Consider the following 13685-nt stretch of genomic DNA (forward strand, 5'->3'; position numbering starts at 1 on the left):
TTATACACGGAGTTATGATGATGGGAAGATGTTTTATGTTATGCCATTACAAATTAAAAATGCACAAAGCAATGACACATTTGTTATACTTTCCATCTGTGGTGCTCACTTCACAAGTTTCAGTTGTACCTATTTATTATGTTATTATTTACATTCAAATGAAATCTGAGGAAAAATAAAAATAAGACGTTCTCATTTCTGCCTCAGTTCCTGTACTAGATATAGTAGAAAGCTGTTCCACATCCTTCAAAGAGAGTAACTAAAGATATTTCATATTAGTCTGTCATATTATTTGCATGCCTTGGAATTCTTAAGTGATTTCCAAAGAAATATACACAACATGAAGTAAGATAGAAAGCAAGCCAACATGGCCTGCCAAAATATCCCATTGGCTATTAAGAAATGAAAGCTTTTTTTTTTTTTTTTAAGTTTTAGTATCTTAAAGAGTTTCTGGTTGTTTCTTTGCTTCCTCCCTCTTTCCTACTTCAGGAAAGCCACACAAAACTGGGAGTTGTAGACCAGATGGCAGAACTGCTCATTCTGTACATAGGTCCAATCATATCCTCTTGTAGTGAAGTAACCATTTTTAAATGTAAGCTTCCTAACAATTTCCTGGAGGTTATTGTGATAAATTGTAAGGAGCAAGTCTCTTTGGTTTGGGAACACAAAGTTTCATACTTAAACCACTTCTTCCCGCTTTGATAGATACCACGACCACAGAGAGTTGATTTGACTTGCACTGAGTTTCTCCTGAGAACATTTTATATATTCCCTAGTATTTTGTGTCTTGAGCTACAGCAGTAACGAAATATTTCTACTCTAGAAGTAGTAGCTGGAAAAAAAATAAGTAAGAAAATGGCAATCATGACTTTACTCTCTGTCTGGAGGCCACACTAGAAAGTATCTTCCCTATTTATAGAGCAAATCATTTGAAATAGATTGAGCCTGAATAGGCAAGCAATTATTCAACTAATTGAATTCCAACTTATATCCTTTCTCTGAATCTTGATAATTATTTTTATTCAACTGGAATTGCCTAAACTGCTATCTCCGTTATCTGCCAGCTTTCATAAGTGTGGCATAGCCCATGTGTTGAGGAAATGTTCAGATATGATCCAGGAACATGACATCTCTCTCTGCCTCAAACCTTTGGGCATTGTATTAGTTTTCTAGGACCGCCATAACAAAGTATAACAGACTGGAGGCTTAAACAACAGAAATTTATTTCCTCACTGTTCTGGAGACCAGAAGTCTGGGATCCAGGTGTTCAAAGTTGCTTTCTTCTAAGGTCTCTCTCCTTGGCTTATAAATGGCCATCTTTTTCTCCTCTCTTCAAATGAACTTCCCTCTGTGTATGCCTGTGTCCTAATCTCCTCTTCTATAAGGACATCACCAAATTGGATTAGGGTCCACCCATATGATTCCAGCGCAGACGATCAGAGTGAGGATTGTGAGATACTGTGATTCATCCAGACTTCTTCCCAGTGTCACACTCTTGCATGTAAAGTTTTTATTGATCTCGTATGACAAACAGCATCACACTGAGGTAAATTCTCTAAAGCAGCCAGGATGGTTGATGATGTTTGCTCCGTATTTCCATTGCCTTAATCCCTTATTTATTTTGCCTTTGGTGCCATTATTCACCTTTCATTTTACCTTAATTACTTATTTAAAAGCCCTATCTCCAAATGCAGTCACATTCTGAAGTACTAGGGGTTAAGACTTCAGCATATGAATGAGGGGGAGGCGTTGTTACATAATTCAGCCCACAATAAGCATAATGCACAGTTTTAGGGTGATATACTTATTCTTTGAGTTTGTCCCTACATGTCCTCAAAGTCAATAGAATATTGTTCTAGGTGACAGAAATATGACATAAAAAGTCTAGAACTTAATCTATGTTCACTTGAGTAATGTTTCTGAGCACCTGGTGAAACCATCTCCTTTGAGGAATATAAAGCAGCCGTAACAACTGTAACTTTGAAAAGCACATAGTACAGTCCCTGGTATGTAGTCTTCGTTTAATCTCTGTTTGTTTAAGAAAAACTAAGTAAACAAACAAATTAATTGGCCAGTTGGTCTAGTTTTCGAAGATAAGATCTTCACTGAAGTCTCATATTATAACCGAGGTACTGTAAGAAGAAGCTTTAGCAACTGCAGCATAGAGAGACGCTGCCTTTGGCATAGAGTTTACATCATCGTGTGTGAGAATTTGAAACCTCTCTAATCCACCAGAAATTAGATTGAACTGTCACTTTTAGGAGCCAGCACGACAGGAAAGGTTGAGCTAGTTGAAAGATTCAACCAACTTCCTTTTGATCCACTCCTTTAAATGCTAAACTAAAAATCAGCTATAGCCTTATAGATAAACAGTATGTTTTATCCACTTTAATATCTAATCTTCCAATTTGATTTTATGGCCAAACGTATTATTATTTTTTAGATCGATAGTCCCTCTGGCATCTCTTTCATTCATAATGTGACTTTGATGTACCCAGCAGGCCTTTCAGATAAGATTTCCAAATGGTGATCTGCGCTGGAAACAGATACCACATCCGTTATGAGCGTTTCACAATGTAATAGGTTCTTGTCGCTATATTAATGAAATCAGAGCTATTCTTTCCAGGTCCTGGGAAAGTTGGGGTGTCTTTCCCTCTTTTTTTTATTACAACAGTAAAATAAAAGTTGGAAAGAGGCTTTAAAAGTGCCATGGAAAAAATTACAAGGTATGATCTTGTTTTTCAACACACAAAGAATTTCGTCTCTGCTCTTGTGTTTCTACTCTATTCTGGATAGTTCAAGCCACATTTCAACCAATGCTGGGTTAATGCAGTTTGAGTTTAGTTAAAATCAGACTTGATATTGCAACCTCTAGCTACACCAATCTACTTAGCAATGAAGAACACTAGAGAAAAGCAGTGATCAAACTACCAGTGATATTTAAATAAGCCTTTTTCCTTGGTAATTACCATTGACCTCTGGTGGCCATCAAAGGTCTTTCTTTCATTTCTCCTGTTTAAGAAAGTTTGTTCCTAATGGCTATTGTTGATTTTTTTCAAATATAATTGTTCTTAGCTTGACACAGATAAGTTTTTACTTTAGAAAAATAAGTAAAATACATGAAAGACCCTTCAACAAAGGACATTTCAAGATGGCCTTGTTTGGATACAAGATTTAGATATATTTTTTGTGATCTCGTAAAAGTCACGTAATATTTGGATTCTGGAGCTCAACCTATCTTCAATTCTGTTTGAATGCTTTAAGCCAAAAGCCATGACCAAAATGAATTTAAGGTAGTGTAATTAGAGAGCCAGGAGAAGCCAGCACAGACGATCAGAGTGAGGATTGTGAGATACCGTGATTCATCCAGACTTCTTCCCAGCGTCACACTCTTGCATGTAAAGTTTTTATTGATCTTGTATGACAAACAGCATCACACTGAGGTAAATCCTCTGAAGCAACCAGGATGGTTGATGATGTTTGCTCCGTATTTCCATTGCCTTAATAATCCCTTATTTATTTTGCCTTTGGCGCCATTATTCACCTTCCCCATCATAGTTGCGTCTTGCATGTGTTCGTTTCCTTGTGCTTTCCTAATGCTTTTCACATATGTTTTCTCATTTAATGCCAACAACTATCCTTCTATCTTCATTTCACAAATAAATAGATATGAGTGAATTAGTGGTAAATCCAGGCCTGGTGTTTTGTTTAATCTCCTTCCCACTAAATCATATTTCCTCCTCACACTATCAGGACATAACAATTTGCTCCATCTTCTGCCGCTTTTCTAATGCAGTTTCTTTTTATTCCAATTTGCTTTATATCTGTTTATATAAGAATCTGTGCCCTCTGTTAATGAGTAATTATGAAAGATCAGAGTCAGATTATAAGGGAAACCATAGCCTCAAGTAAGACATTTAGGGATAAAATGTTAAAGTCACTGTCTTTTAAGTAATGGTCAAGATAATACGACTTGCAATTACTCTTTGTCTACTTTTTCTCTTTCAGCTTCTGAAGCCAAGATTAAGTTTCAACATAATAGTTTTGAGGGAGATGTTTACTGGCTCCTTATCCTGGATTCATCACTTTTCAGGCATGGAAAAGTTATTCAATCTACTCATGCCTCATTTTCCCCATCCCTATACAGTGACACTGCTCCACTGTACAGTGGAGATGATGATAACAATAGCATGGACTTTATTGTCTTATTGAAAAAATTACATTAGATAATGAGTGTAAAGTGCATAGCATAGTCCCTAGTATAGTGTAAGCACTAAATAATTCTTGGTTATCATTTTTGTTGTGAAGCATCCTAAATCGTGGTCATGTGAGTTTTGTTTTGTAAAAGGTTTTGATTTTGTCAAAAATAATTACCAACTCTCAGGGCTGGCCCCGTGGCTGAATGGTTAAGTTCAGGCGCTCAGCTTTGGTGGCTCAGGGTTTCGCCAGTTCGGATCCTGGGCATGGATGTGACACTGCTCATCAGGCCATGCCGAGGCAGCATCCCACATAGCACAACCAGAAGGACCTACAACTAGAATATACAACTATGTACTGGGACACTTTGGGGAGAAGAAGAAGAAAAATAATAGTAATAATTACCAACTTTTAAGTTCATATTAAACAAATCTCAGTATGTATGTCTCTAGTTTTCCAGTTCTCTGCCTACCTAAGGTAAACTTCATAAATCAGTATTTATGGAGTAACTTATGTAGACTCTTACAGGCTCCATTGTAGTGGTTCTCAACTGCGGATAACTTTGCACTACCGGGAGGTATCCGGCAATATCTGGGGATATTTCTCATGATCACCACTGAGAAGTGCTACTGGCATCTAGTGGATTGAGTCCAAGGGTGTTACTAAACATCCTGGAATGCACAGGACAGCCCCCACAACAAAGAATTATCCAGCCCCAAATGTCAATAGTGCATCACTGTTAAGAAACTCTGCCCTATTGGAAAAGGGAGAAGCAAAGATATCATCACTGCCAATAGATTAGCTGGAAAATGCTGTCAAATAATAAAAATGTGTTTATGATACCTGTTAATACTGAGATAGGGTTATAGTCAGTTCATCTTGAGAACTGATTGGATTCACGAGAAGGCATATAAATAGGGATATAACTGGATGTTTAGATAAATCAAAGTGGCCTTGAAAAAGGTACCTTAACGTCCTCTGGTTTTCAAGGGATCTTAACCTTGGTTGCTTATGAAAAAACTTAATATAAAAATTAGATATTATATTCCAAAACACTCTTTCCCACTACTTGCCATATTATTTAAGCTACTTGTTGGAGGGCTATAAATTGGTTTTTTTTCTTTAAATGAAGACTATATAGCTATCTATATCGGTAATACTGGCTTAAGTAACACAAGTTGATATTGATATTATATGGCATTTTGAGTGCACATAATCAAATGGCATTATTGATGGGTAAATTTTATTTTTTATGTATATTGAAAAATTCCATTTTCACAATCACTTGAATTAATGATGTTTATGGGGAGGCAATTATTATCAATGGCATTTTCCTTTGGTTAAGCAATTATTTGTTCTTGTTGTTTTGGTCAAGATAAAAATTATTCTCTTTACCTGCTGAACACTTTCTTTTGGCAATCTCAAACCCATGCACCAAAATGGCATTTTGTATTGGACTTTTCTGATAAATTTTTGGTAGAGATAGCTGTGTGTGCCAGCATGTGTGTGTGTGTGTGTGTGTGTTTAGGTTTCCACTTAAAGTTCAGTGCCAAAGCTACAGTACTTATACATTTTCTAAATGTGTTTTAAGCAATAAGTTGTACAACATTTTTAGAACATGTGTTAAGCTATTTCTCTAAGAATGAAGCTCTTAACAAAACATAAGCACTCTGCATGAGATCTTAGCAGCAAAGTGCTTAAAAGATAAAGTAAGAATTGGTACCATGGGAAGAACACCAGCTGTAGAGCGCACAGGTCCATTATGAGAAGTATGGTAGTGGGTAGGGAGAAAATGATTTAATCAGGAGTAAAACCAATTTTATTATAAGGGCACGCAGGGGGTGTGGCACCATAGTGAGAGGGACATTTCAAAATATCTGACAGATTTCAACAATGTGAAAACCCTGTTCTTTAAAGTGACAGTAAACCCCATCAGGTCTCCCTTTTTGATGCTATTGTTAACAGTTGACTGTTTAAAGCTGGCCTGCTAAGATGCTGTCGGCCTATTTCAATAGTGTGTAGCCAAATAAAAGACTAATTGTTGAAATACAATCAATCAAAAATGATTGCAGGGCAGAAGGAAGGTCTCCTCTGCTGATTTTGTTGTGGATCGCGTTATTGTGTTATGATTGAGGTAGGAATGAAGACTGAAAGGGAAGGAGAAAATAGCCCATCTGAAATAAACAGATCCACCTTCGTTCCTTCTCTTTGCAAACATCCTATTGAGCAGGAACGTCACTGACTAGCCCTGGAAATAATAGTCCATTTAGAAAAAAAGATCCGATAAAGATTTCAGCTAATATTTTTAAAAGGACATGAACACTATTAGCAAAACAGCCCATGCAAAGATTCCCTACAGTGACAATTCTCAGCTTTTCTTACATTTTTGGTGCAAATTCTCCTCTGCATTCATAAAACTGACACCAAGGGGGCACGTGAATGTAAGCCCAGTACATCAGTAAAGAAACAAAATTCCAGTTGACCGAATACTTGCTAAGTTCTTGCCAGGATAGTAGTCTTTTCAGTTAACCCCCAGGTTGTCTAAAATGATTAGCTTTAGCTTTAATAAGCCCAGAATCCAAAATCTTTTCCGCATTGGATGTTTAGAGAGACAAATACTATGAATCCGCAGCAATGTTTTTGCCTCTTGCTTCCTTTGGTTGTATGTAAAGATGTCACTTTCAGACCCTATTACATCCACTTCTTGGGTGAGAATGAAGCCAAACTTTCACATCGAGGGTAAAAAGGAAGAAAATACTTGCCCATGTCTCTTTATGTCTTCTAAAAACTTCATTTTGGCATTTATTTTCCTTAATATTGAAATGTCTCAACTCCCTCAAGCTTCCCAAGCAAACATTTCTGTTGTTTCTAATAGGACTTGGTAAGCACTTGTGGTTTGTCTTTTGTGTGTTATCATTTTTGACAGCTTTGCATAGCCTACGTAGGCCAACAGGGGTCTGTCTAATATTGTTGCTGGGCGCATTTTCCTCGCTGAGATGAAAACTTAAAAAAAAGATAATTTTGAAGCAGTAGGAAGGAATTAATATCCTTTCTCACTCAGTATTCTATTCCTTTCTGACTATATATTCAGCAAAAAAGGGAAAAAAGTGTTAGCCATTATTCCCTTGTACATAGCAAGGCTAACACTTGTAAAGCAATAACTCATTTTCTATTGCCATGTTTAGCATATGTCTCCTGTTGGCTCAGCAAGGCCTTTAGGCCGGTCCCTTGAGCCGGCCATCGTTGGCAACTCTTAGCCCCTCGGCCTCAAAACCAAATAGCTTTGAATCATGTTGAGCTGTGATGCTAATTTTCATACTGATGCATTATGGGAATAAATGTATCTGACACACTGTGTCAATGGCACTGTCTCTTTGTGTCTCTTGTTTTTTTGTTAGCTGCATTCCTACAGATGGTATTCCATTGAAAATGTTCCCTTCCTACGGAAAAAGGGAAAAAAAAAAAAAAAGCATGCACAGCACCAAACCTCTAGGTGCAGAAGGCTGTTAACGGTTGCTGATGATAGTAGGCAAACATTAACATAATAATTAGTGTCTTGTAATTGTTTCATTAAAACCAGTTGTTCCATTTCTCCTCGTGTTTTCCCAGAAGAGAAGCTGAATTTGGACGACAGCCAGTGGGAGGACATCCACGTTGTCACCGGAGCACTGAAGATGTTTTTCCGGGAGCTGCCAGAGCCGCTCTTCCCTTACAGCTTCTTTGAGCGGTTTGTGGAAGCCATCAGTAAGTACCTCGCAGACAGGAGCGATTGGTGGACTAAGCCGCCAGCGCGGAATTACTAAGTAAATAATAATGACGAGAAGAGCAATCATGGAGGTAATAATATCCTCAATGCTCCACATCTTTCATTTTAGTTTTTGTGTTTTTCATGGCTTATTTTTATTTCTGCTCCTGCAGTATTATCTGAGTTTTTTAAAAATTAAGGGAAAAAAATAAGGCTCCTTTTTAGGGTGGCCAATGTTCAACTAAGCTTCCTCAAATGAAAATAGGATCTCATGGAATTTGCTTTAAAGGAGTCACCTTTGGCACCCCCATTCCCTACCATTACATTTTCAGAATTGCAAGCAGTTTAACTGACTACAAAGGGATCTTGAAAAAAAAATTAAGTGAATTAAAGAGATGTTAAATCATCAACTGAGGCATCGCCTTTTCTAGACTAGTTTACCCTTCGCCCAAGAGCACTGGTAAACATTTGGCTACAATTTACTTATGAGCAGTGTGAATCTTAAATTAAGTAATGACAAATTTCTTCTGTTAAATTGGTGACTTTATGGAAGGTTGAGTTATATCACTTGCTAGGCAATAGTCATTGTACACTCCACAAAGCTTCCTTTTTTATTATTTTCTCATTCATCAAACACACTTAAGTAAAAATGAATGAATGAATGTAAATCTTTCCAAGTGCAAGAAAACTTCTACTATTGATTCTTAGAGAAGCAACTACTAGTACATCTCTAAATTTAATCTCTTAGAGTATACGTACTATCATAGTGACAGCTTGGAAAAAGTGTCCTGGCAAGCAAGCTGTTTCAGGGAGGAAAAAGAAAGAAAGAAGAAAGAAAGGTAAAATTAAAAAGCTTGCAAGCCTGGCAGGAGCTTAATTAAAGTCCAAACAAGAAAAATCTCCAAGAAAAAAAATGTTCTACTTAGGAGGTCTGATCTTGGCTGGCTGTGTGTGCAGTGTTCCTATCGGTGGGAGTGGGGATGTGGGAAGCCCGTGTTGCAGGGCAGCCCCTCGATATGCCCTTTTATTCTGTTTTTCATTCCACAAAAGTCATCATACTTGTTTAAAGCTGTGGCAAAATGATATCAAGAGGAATGAAATAGAGTTTATCTTCCCAAGGTCTTTCTCTTGTTCCTGCTCACCACTTCAGATTTTGTTGTTGCTGTTGTCCAGTGTACTAACACTGTTCTAACTATGGATTTTTTTGGTGAGACTGGAGCTCTTATCCCCTGCCATGACTTTCCATTTCATAAGCCCTCTGCTTCTCAAGAACAACAGGATTTTATAGCTCCTGGGCTCTCTTAACTTGTTTTAAAAAAGGAGGAATCAAAACAAAATACACAAGCGTGTATTTCCATAACAGCTTAGTCTGATATTTTGTCTTGGAAGGTGCAAGCATGGAAGTTCATTCACAGTGCTAGGATAGTGCTCTGGAAGGAAAGTGGGGACAGTTGTATTTCGGTACCTATCTCTGATTATGTAGATTTAAAGAAGTCATACAAATTTCACATCGTGGTCTCCATACTTTTGAGTGAAGATTATCTTACTTAGAAACATACTTGTACATGTGCTGATTTAAGAGCTGTGAATAGGATCCCCATCATTTAAGCTTCCCTTAGCTCACCTGATTCTGAAGGTATTAGGCAATCCATTCCCTTAGCTTAAGAGATTCGAGAAGTAGGCCTTCAGAACCCGTGTGAGGATGTGTCCTTTAAATTTCCATAATGTATAGGACCATCTATATACTACCGTAGGACGCAGGTCCAAACTGGACAGAATTTCAGAAACACTGGCATGGTCAGACTGAACAAGGCAGAGTTGAAGTGGGAAGCATGCTATTGTGTCTGATGGCTATTGCAACAGTTTTTGCCAACACCTATTAAATGGATTATGGTGACAATAAATGAGACAGTGCTTAAGAAAGTCCTTTAAAAATGTAAGATACAGTGTAAGTGCTAATAGTGTTTCTCCAGATGAGCTTGGTTTGAGAAAACAATCTAGAAGTGAAGAGACAGGAGAGTTTTCCTTCATCGTTCAAGGCAAAGAGAATCAATCTCAGCAAACTTGCCTTGCCTAACTTAGAATAGGACTTCTCATTTTTACATGTAAAACGGAGGGACTAACCAACAGGGTAATATGGCTGAGAAATATGCTATGATCCTGGACAAAGACGTATGTTTACTAGCTTATCTATTTTTGGCATAACCTTGAAGTTAGTTCTTGTGTTCTAAACTCAGCTCAATGTTGTAGTTCATATTTAAATATCCTTAAGAAATGGGAAGAAGGCCGCCTAGTTCCTTGGCAATGGTAAAACCACACCAGAGGAGGTACTTTTACCCCGTTGTGTATCAACTGAGTAAAAAAGTCTTTCAAAACTATAAAGACATTCATATCCAGTCCCAGAGGGGTGCTGAGCTCTCTCATAGCTCTCACTGCCTCTTGCAAAATCTACACAGTGAAAAGTTCAACGGACTTGCCCATGAATTCTTGACTTTTTATGTAAGGAATAAACCAGGAAACAACCAGGTAAAGTAAATTCACAGGGGAGATGGCCGTATACGCTGGCTCTGGGCTTTGGCCATCTTCGCCCTTCACTTCTGTGCTCTGTACTATGAGAAGGTTGACTCTAGCCAGCTGCGTTTCTCAGGTGCTCTTGAAGGCTAGCTTCCTGCAGTAGAAGCCACTAGCAGTAGGTAGCAGAGGAAAGCTGAAGGAACAGGCCAGCCAGTTCATTTGTTTATCCTCCACCCCTTCTCCCCTGATAGCTCATCTGCCTCAGGTAGAGAAGGTACCTGAGGATCCGTCTCCTCCATGGCTTAAACTTTGGCTGAACAGACTCACTGGCTCCAGCTTCCATCTGGTGATGTGGTCCTTCCACCTTTTACCCCTCCAACCTGGTAGTATCTTCCTGCGGTGGCTAGTTTCCTGGTTACTTCACGCTTTCTTATTTGGCTCTCAGCTTCTTCATCAGATGGGTAATCAGTTCCCTGCATCAAAATAATTCCCTCTGCTGGTGTAAATACTTGAACTGGTTTCTGTTCTTTGCTAGACACAGCAAAACATCATGTCAGTCAATGTCACGGTTCTTGTAGCTGTAATATTATTTCTCTTTTCTCTTTCACTACCCTCAACCCAGTTTGTAAGGCTCACCATTTTTATTTGGCCCCAGATTGAGAGATCTGGTGCCCTCCCATGACAGAATTAAAAGGTGAACAGACCAAAACGAATTTTACATCCAACTGGAATGTTTTGCCTCTGAGGAGGAAATGTTATTTCATGTACAAGCAATTAATGACCACTTGTACTATTTGAATTACTGTTAATTCTCATTATATGTTTGAAAGTCGTCATTACATATTCCAAGAAAAGAGAACAGAAGGCATTTACTTTTTAAAATAGTTTCTTTTTGGACCAAACACAAACATTAATATGATAAGAACTTGCAATTGCCATAGTGATCTCCCATCTGATAACACTCATTGGGGTAACAGAAACACCAGAGATTGTTTTATACTTCAGAATCCAGTGTTTTATATTTCAGAATCCAAGTAATGCAGCTATTGATCTGCAATTCTACCCTTGAGGTCAATGCAACTGGGTCACCTGCAGGTTATTTCATGGGGATTTAACCCACTGACTACGAGGACTTAATTCCCTGGAAATGACTTGTGCTGAAGGCATTATTAGTACTGTAAATGTGAACTCGGTACAAAAACACAGTATAGAGTTTTATGATAGGTGATGCAATCTTGTGGCTAAAGGCCTGCAGGGGATCTGGACATTTCCTGTATATCTAAAGCCTAGGAAATATACTAAGTTTATCTCTATTCCCATCTTTTTCATTCTGGTAACTCTACAGATCCAAAGAAAAGAGACAACAAGCAGTATCTTTTCAGTTTTAATATCTGCATTTTTCCAAAATCCCTGGGAAAGGGAAAGAGAAGAGAAAAACTCATCGACATTTTTTTACAGTGATCTCATTTGATCCTCAAAACAACAAAGCAGGAGACATTGGAGAAGTGGAAAGATCATGAGGAAAATAATTTTTAGCTCATAAAGTTATTATGACAATTAACTAATATAACATTTTCTTTATACTAGGTGCTCAATAAATGATTTGAAAGAAATTAATTTTTCAAGGAAGTAAGGCAAGGAGCAAAATACCTCCCAAGTTCACATAGCTCAAAAGATTAGACTTAGCATTCAACTCCAGACTCTAAAACATAAATACTTTCCATCATTCTTCATTGCCTTTCTGGGACTGTTTATCTAAAAGAAATCTTGCTCAAAGAATAACTAACAAGCTGTTGCCAAATATATGTCTGTTAACATCAACCTACATACATATCCTATGTTATCCTATATAAGAGCACCACCACTTCTATCTTTTTTTAACCAAGGTTAGAATTAAATTCAATGATCAGAAATTTAGTATTGGAGTTTTACGTTAGAAATAAGGTCGAACTTTCTAAAAGTGAGCCATGTTTCAATATTTACTACTAGATATTAAAAGCATTAATGCTTTAAATGTTGTCCTCTATGAGGATATTTTAAACCTCCACTATATAATTATTATAACCAATTGCTCATCCATCCCCTTTTGAAACCCATTTAGATATAGCTAACATTATTTTCCTATTTCATAGGAGTACCTATCTCAAGATTAAGTGTTATTGGTATTCTTTTTTATAGTTTTTCACTTGTATCAAATTACAACATGCAACAAACCAAATTTTACAGAAGAGTTTATGAGGGAAAATGATAGATTGGGCTGCATCACTTCGCATCCCCAGGCCTACTCATGAAAGGAAGCCTCGTGTAATTATTTCAATTTTCATCTCTTCTAGTGGTTACTTTGTAACTCTGGATGGTATCTGTACTTGATTTATCAACTACCTATAATGCCTAATATAAAATATTAATTTATTCTACTCCACTTCCTCCAATATTTGATACTCACATTGTTATGTCTGGATGTTAACTAATACACGCAAACTCCTGTTTCTTGTTTCATAAACATTCAACAGTGTCTTCTAACTTCCCTTTGTAAGGTGAATCTATTTTCCTCTCCATCCTCTCTTCTCATTTTTCGTAATCATGGGTCATTCACTCCTTTAAATTTTAATGGTTGTTCTAAGTCTTCAGTTGTTTGTCCAATTAGAAAACCAATAAATAGCATTTATATTTGTATTCTTATGAGTCTGTAAGTATTGTTCACTGCCTGTCCAAGTGGTTTCACAAAGATTCCTTCTTTCAAGTTCACTGTCACAATCTCTGCACTTCTCAAAGAATAGTCCTCACCAGGTCAAATAGAATCTGTTTTATTGCACCCCAAAAATTGCTTAAACTCTTGGCCACATTTGGTTCCCTTTGTAGTTGGGTCATGATATTCTTGTGTATATTTTTAATGTATTTTTTCCTGGAATTTGTAATTGCTTTTCTTTTTCCTTACTTTTTTTCTTTTATAATGTGCTTATTCTTTTCTGACACTTTTGTACAGAATCCCATTTTTTCAAGATGCTTCCTTTCTAGAGCCTTCTATCTTTCTAATTCATATTGGAATGGTTGCTTCCAGGACTGCTTCAGGATGCTCAGCCAGGGATTTCTTTCTGCCTTTTGAGTTCAAGCCTCTGTTTCCTGGAGGACGTGTATATTTCCTCTTACTCCCATAACAAATTACCTCAAACTCAGCGGCCTAAAATAACAGTGATTTATTATCTTGCAGTTCTCTGGGCCCAAACTC

The 13685-nt window shown here is 37.4% G+C and overlaps 1 protein-coding gene across 2 annotated transcripts in view; it reads left to right on the forward strand.

Annotated features, from left to right (window-relative positions):
* Positions 1 to 13685, forward strand: part of ARHGAP15 (Rho GTPase activating protein 15) — a 607941-nt gene that overhangs the window by 472466 nt on the left and 121790 nt on the right. For both annotated transcript variants that reach the window (XM_001915565.6, XM_023622852.2), the window contains exon 14: positions 7807 to 7941. In XM_001915565.6, coding sequence (XP_001915600.1) covers positions 7807 to 7941 — 135 coding nt within the window. The remainder of the gene's footprint in view (positions 1 to 7806; positions 7942 to 13685) is intronic.

This window comes from Equus caballus, chromosome 18 (genome assembly GCF_041296265.1).
Source record: "Equus caballus isolate H_3958 breed thoroughbred chromosome 18, TB-T2T, whole genome shotgun sequence".
NCBI classification, from domain to species: domain Eukaryota; kingdom Metazoa; phylum Chordata; class Mammalia; order Perissodactyla; family Equidae; genus Equus; species Equus caballus.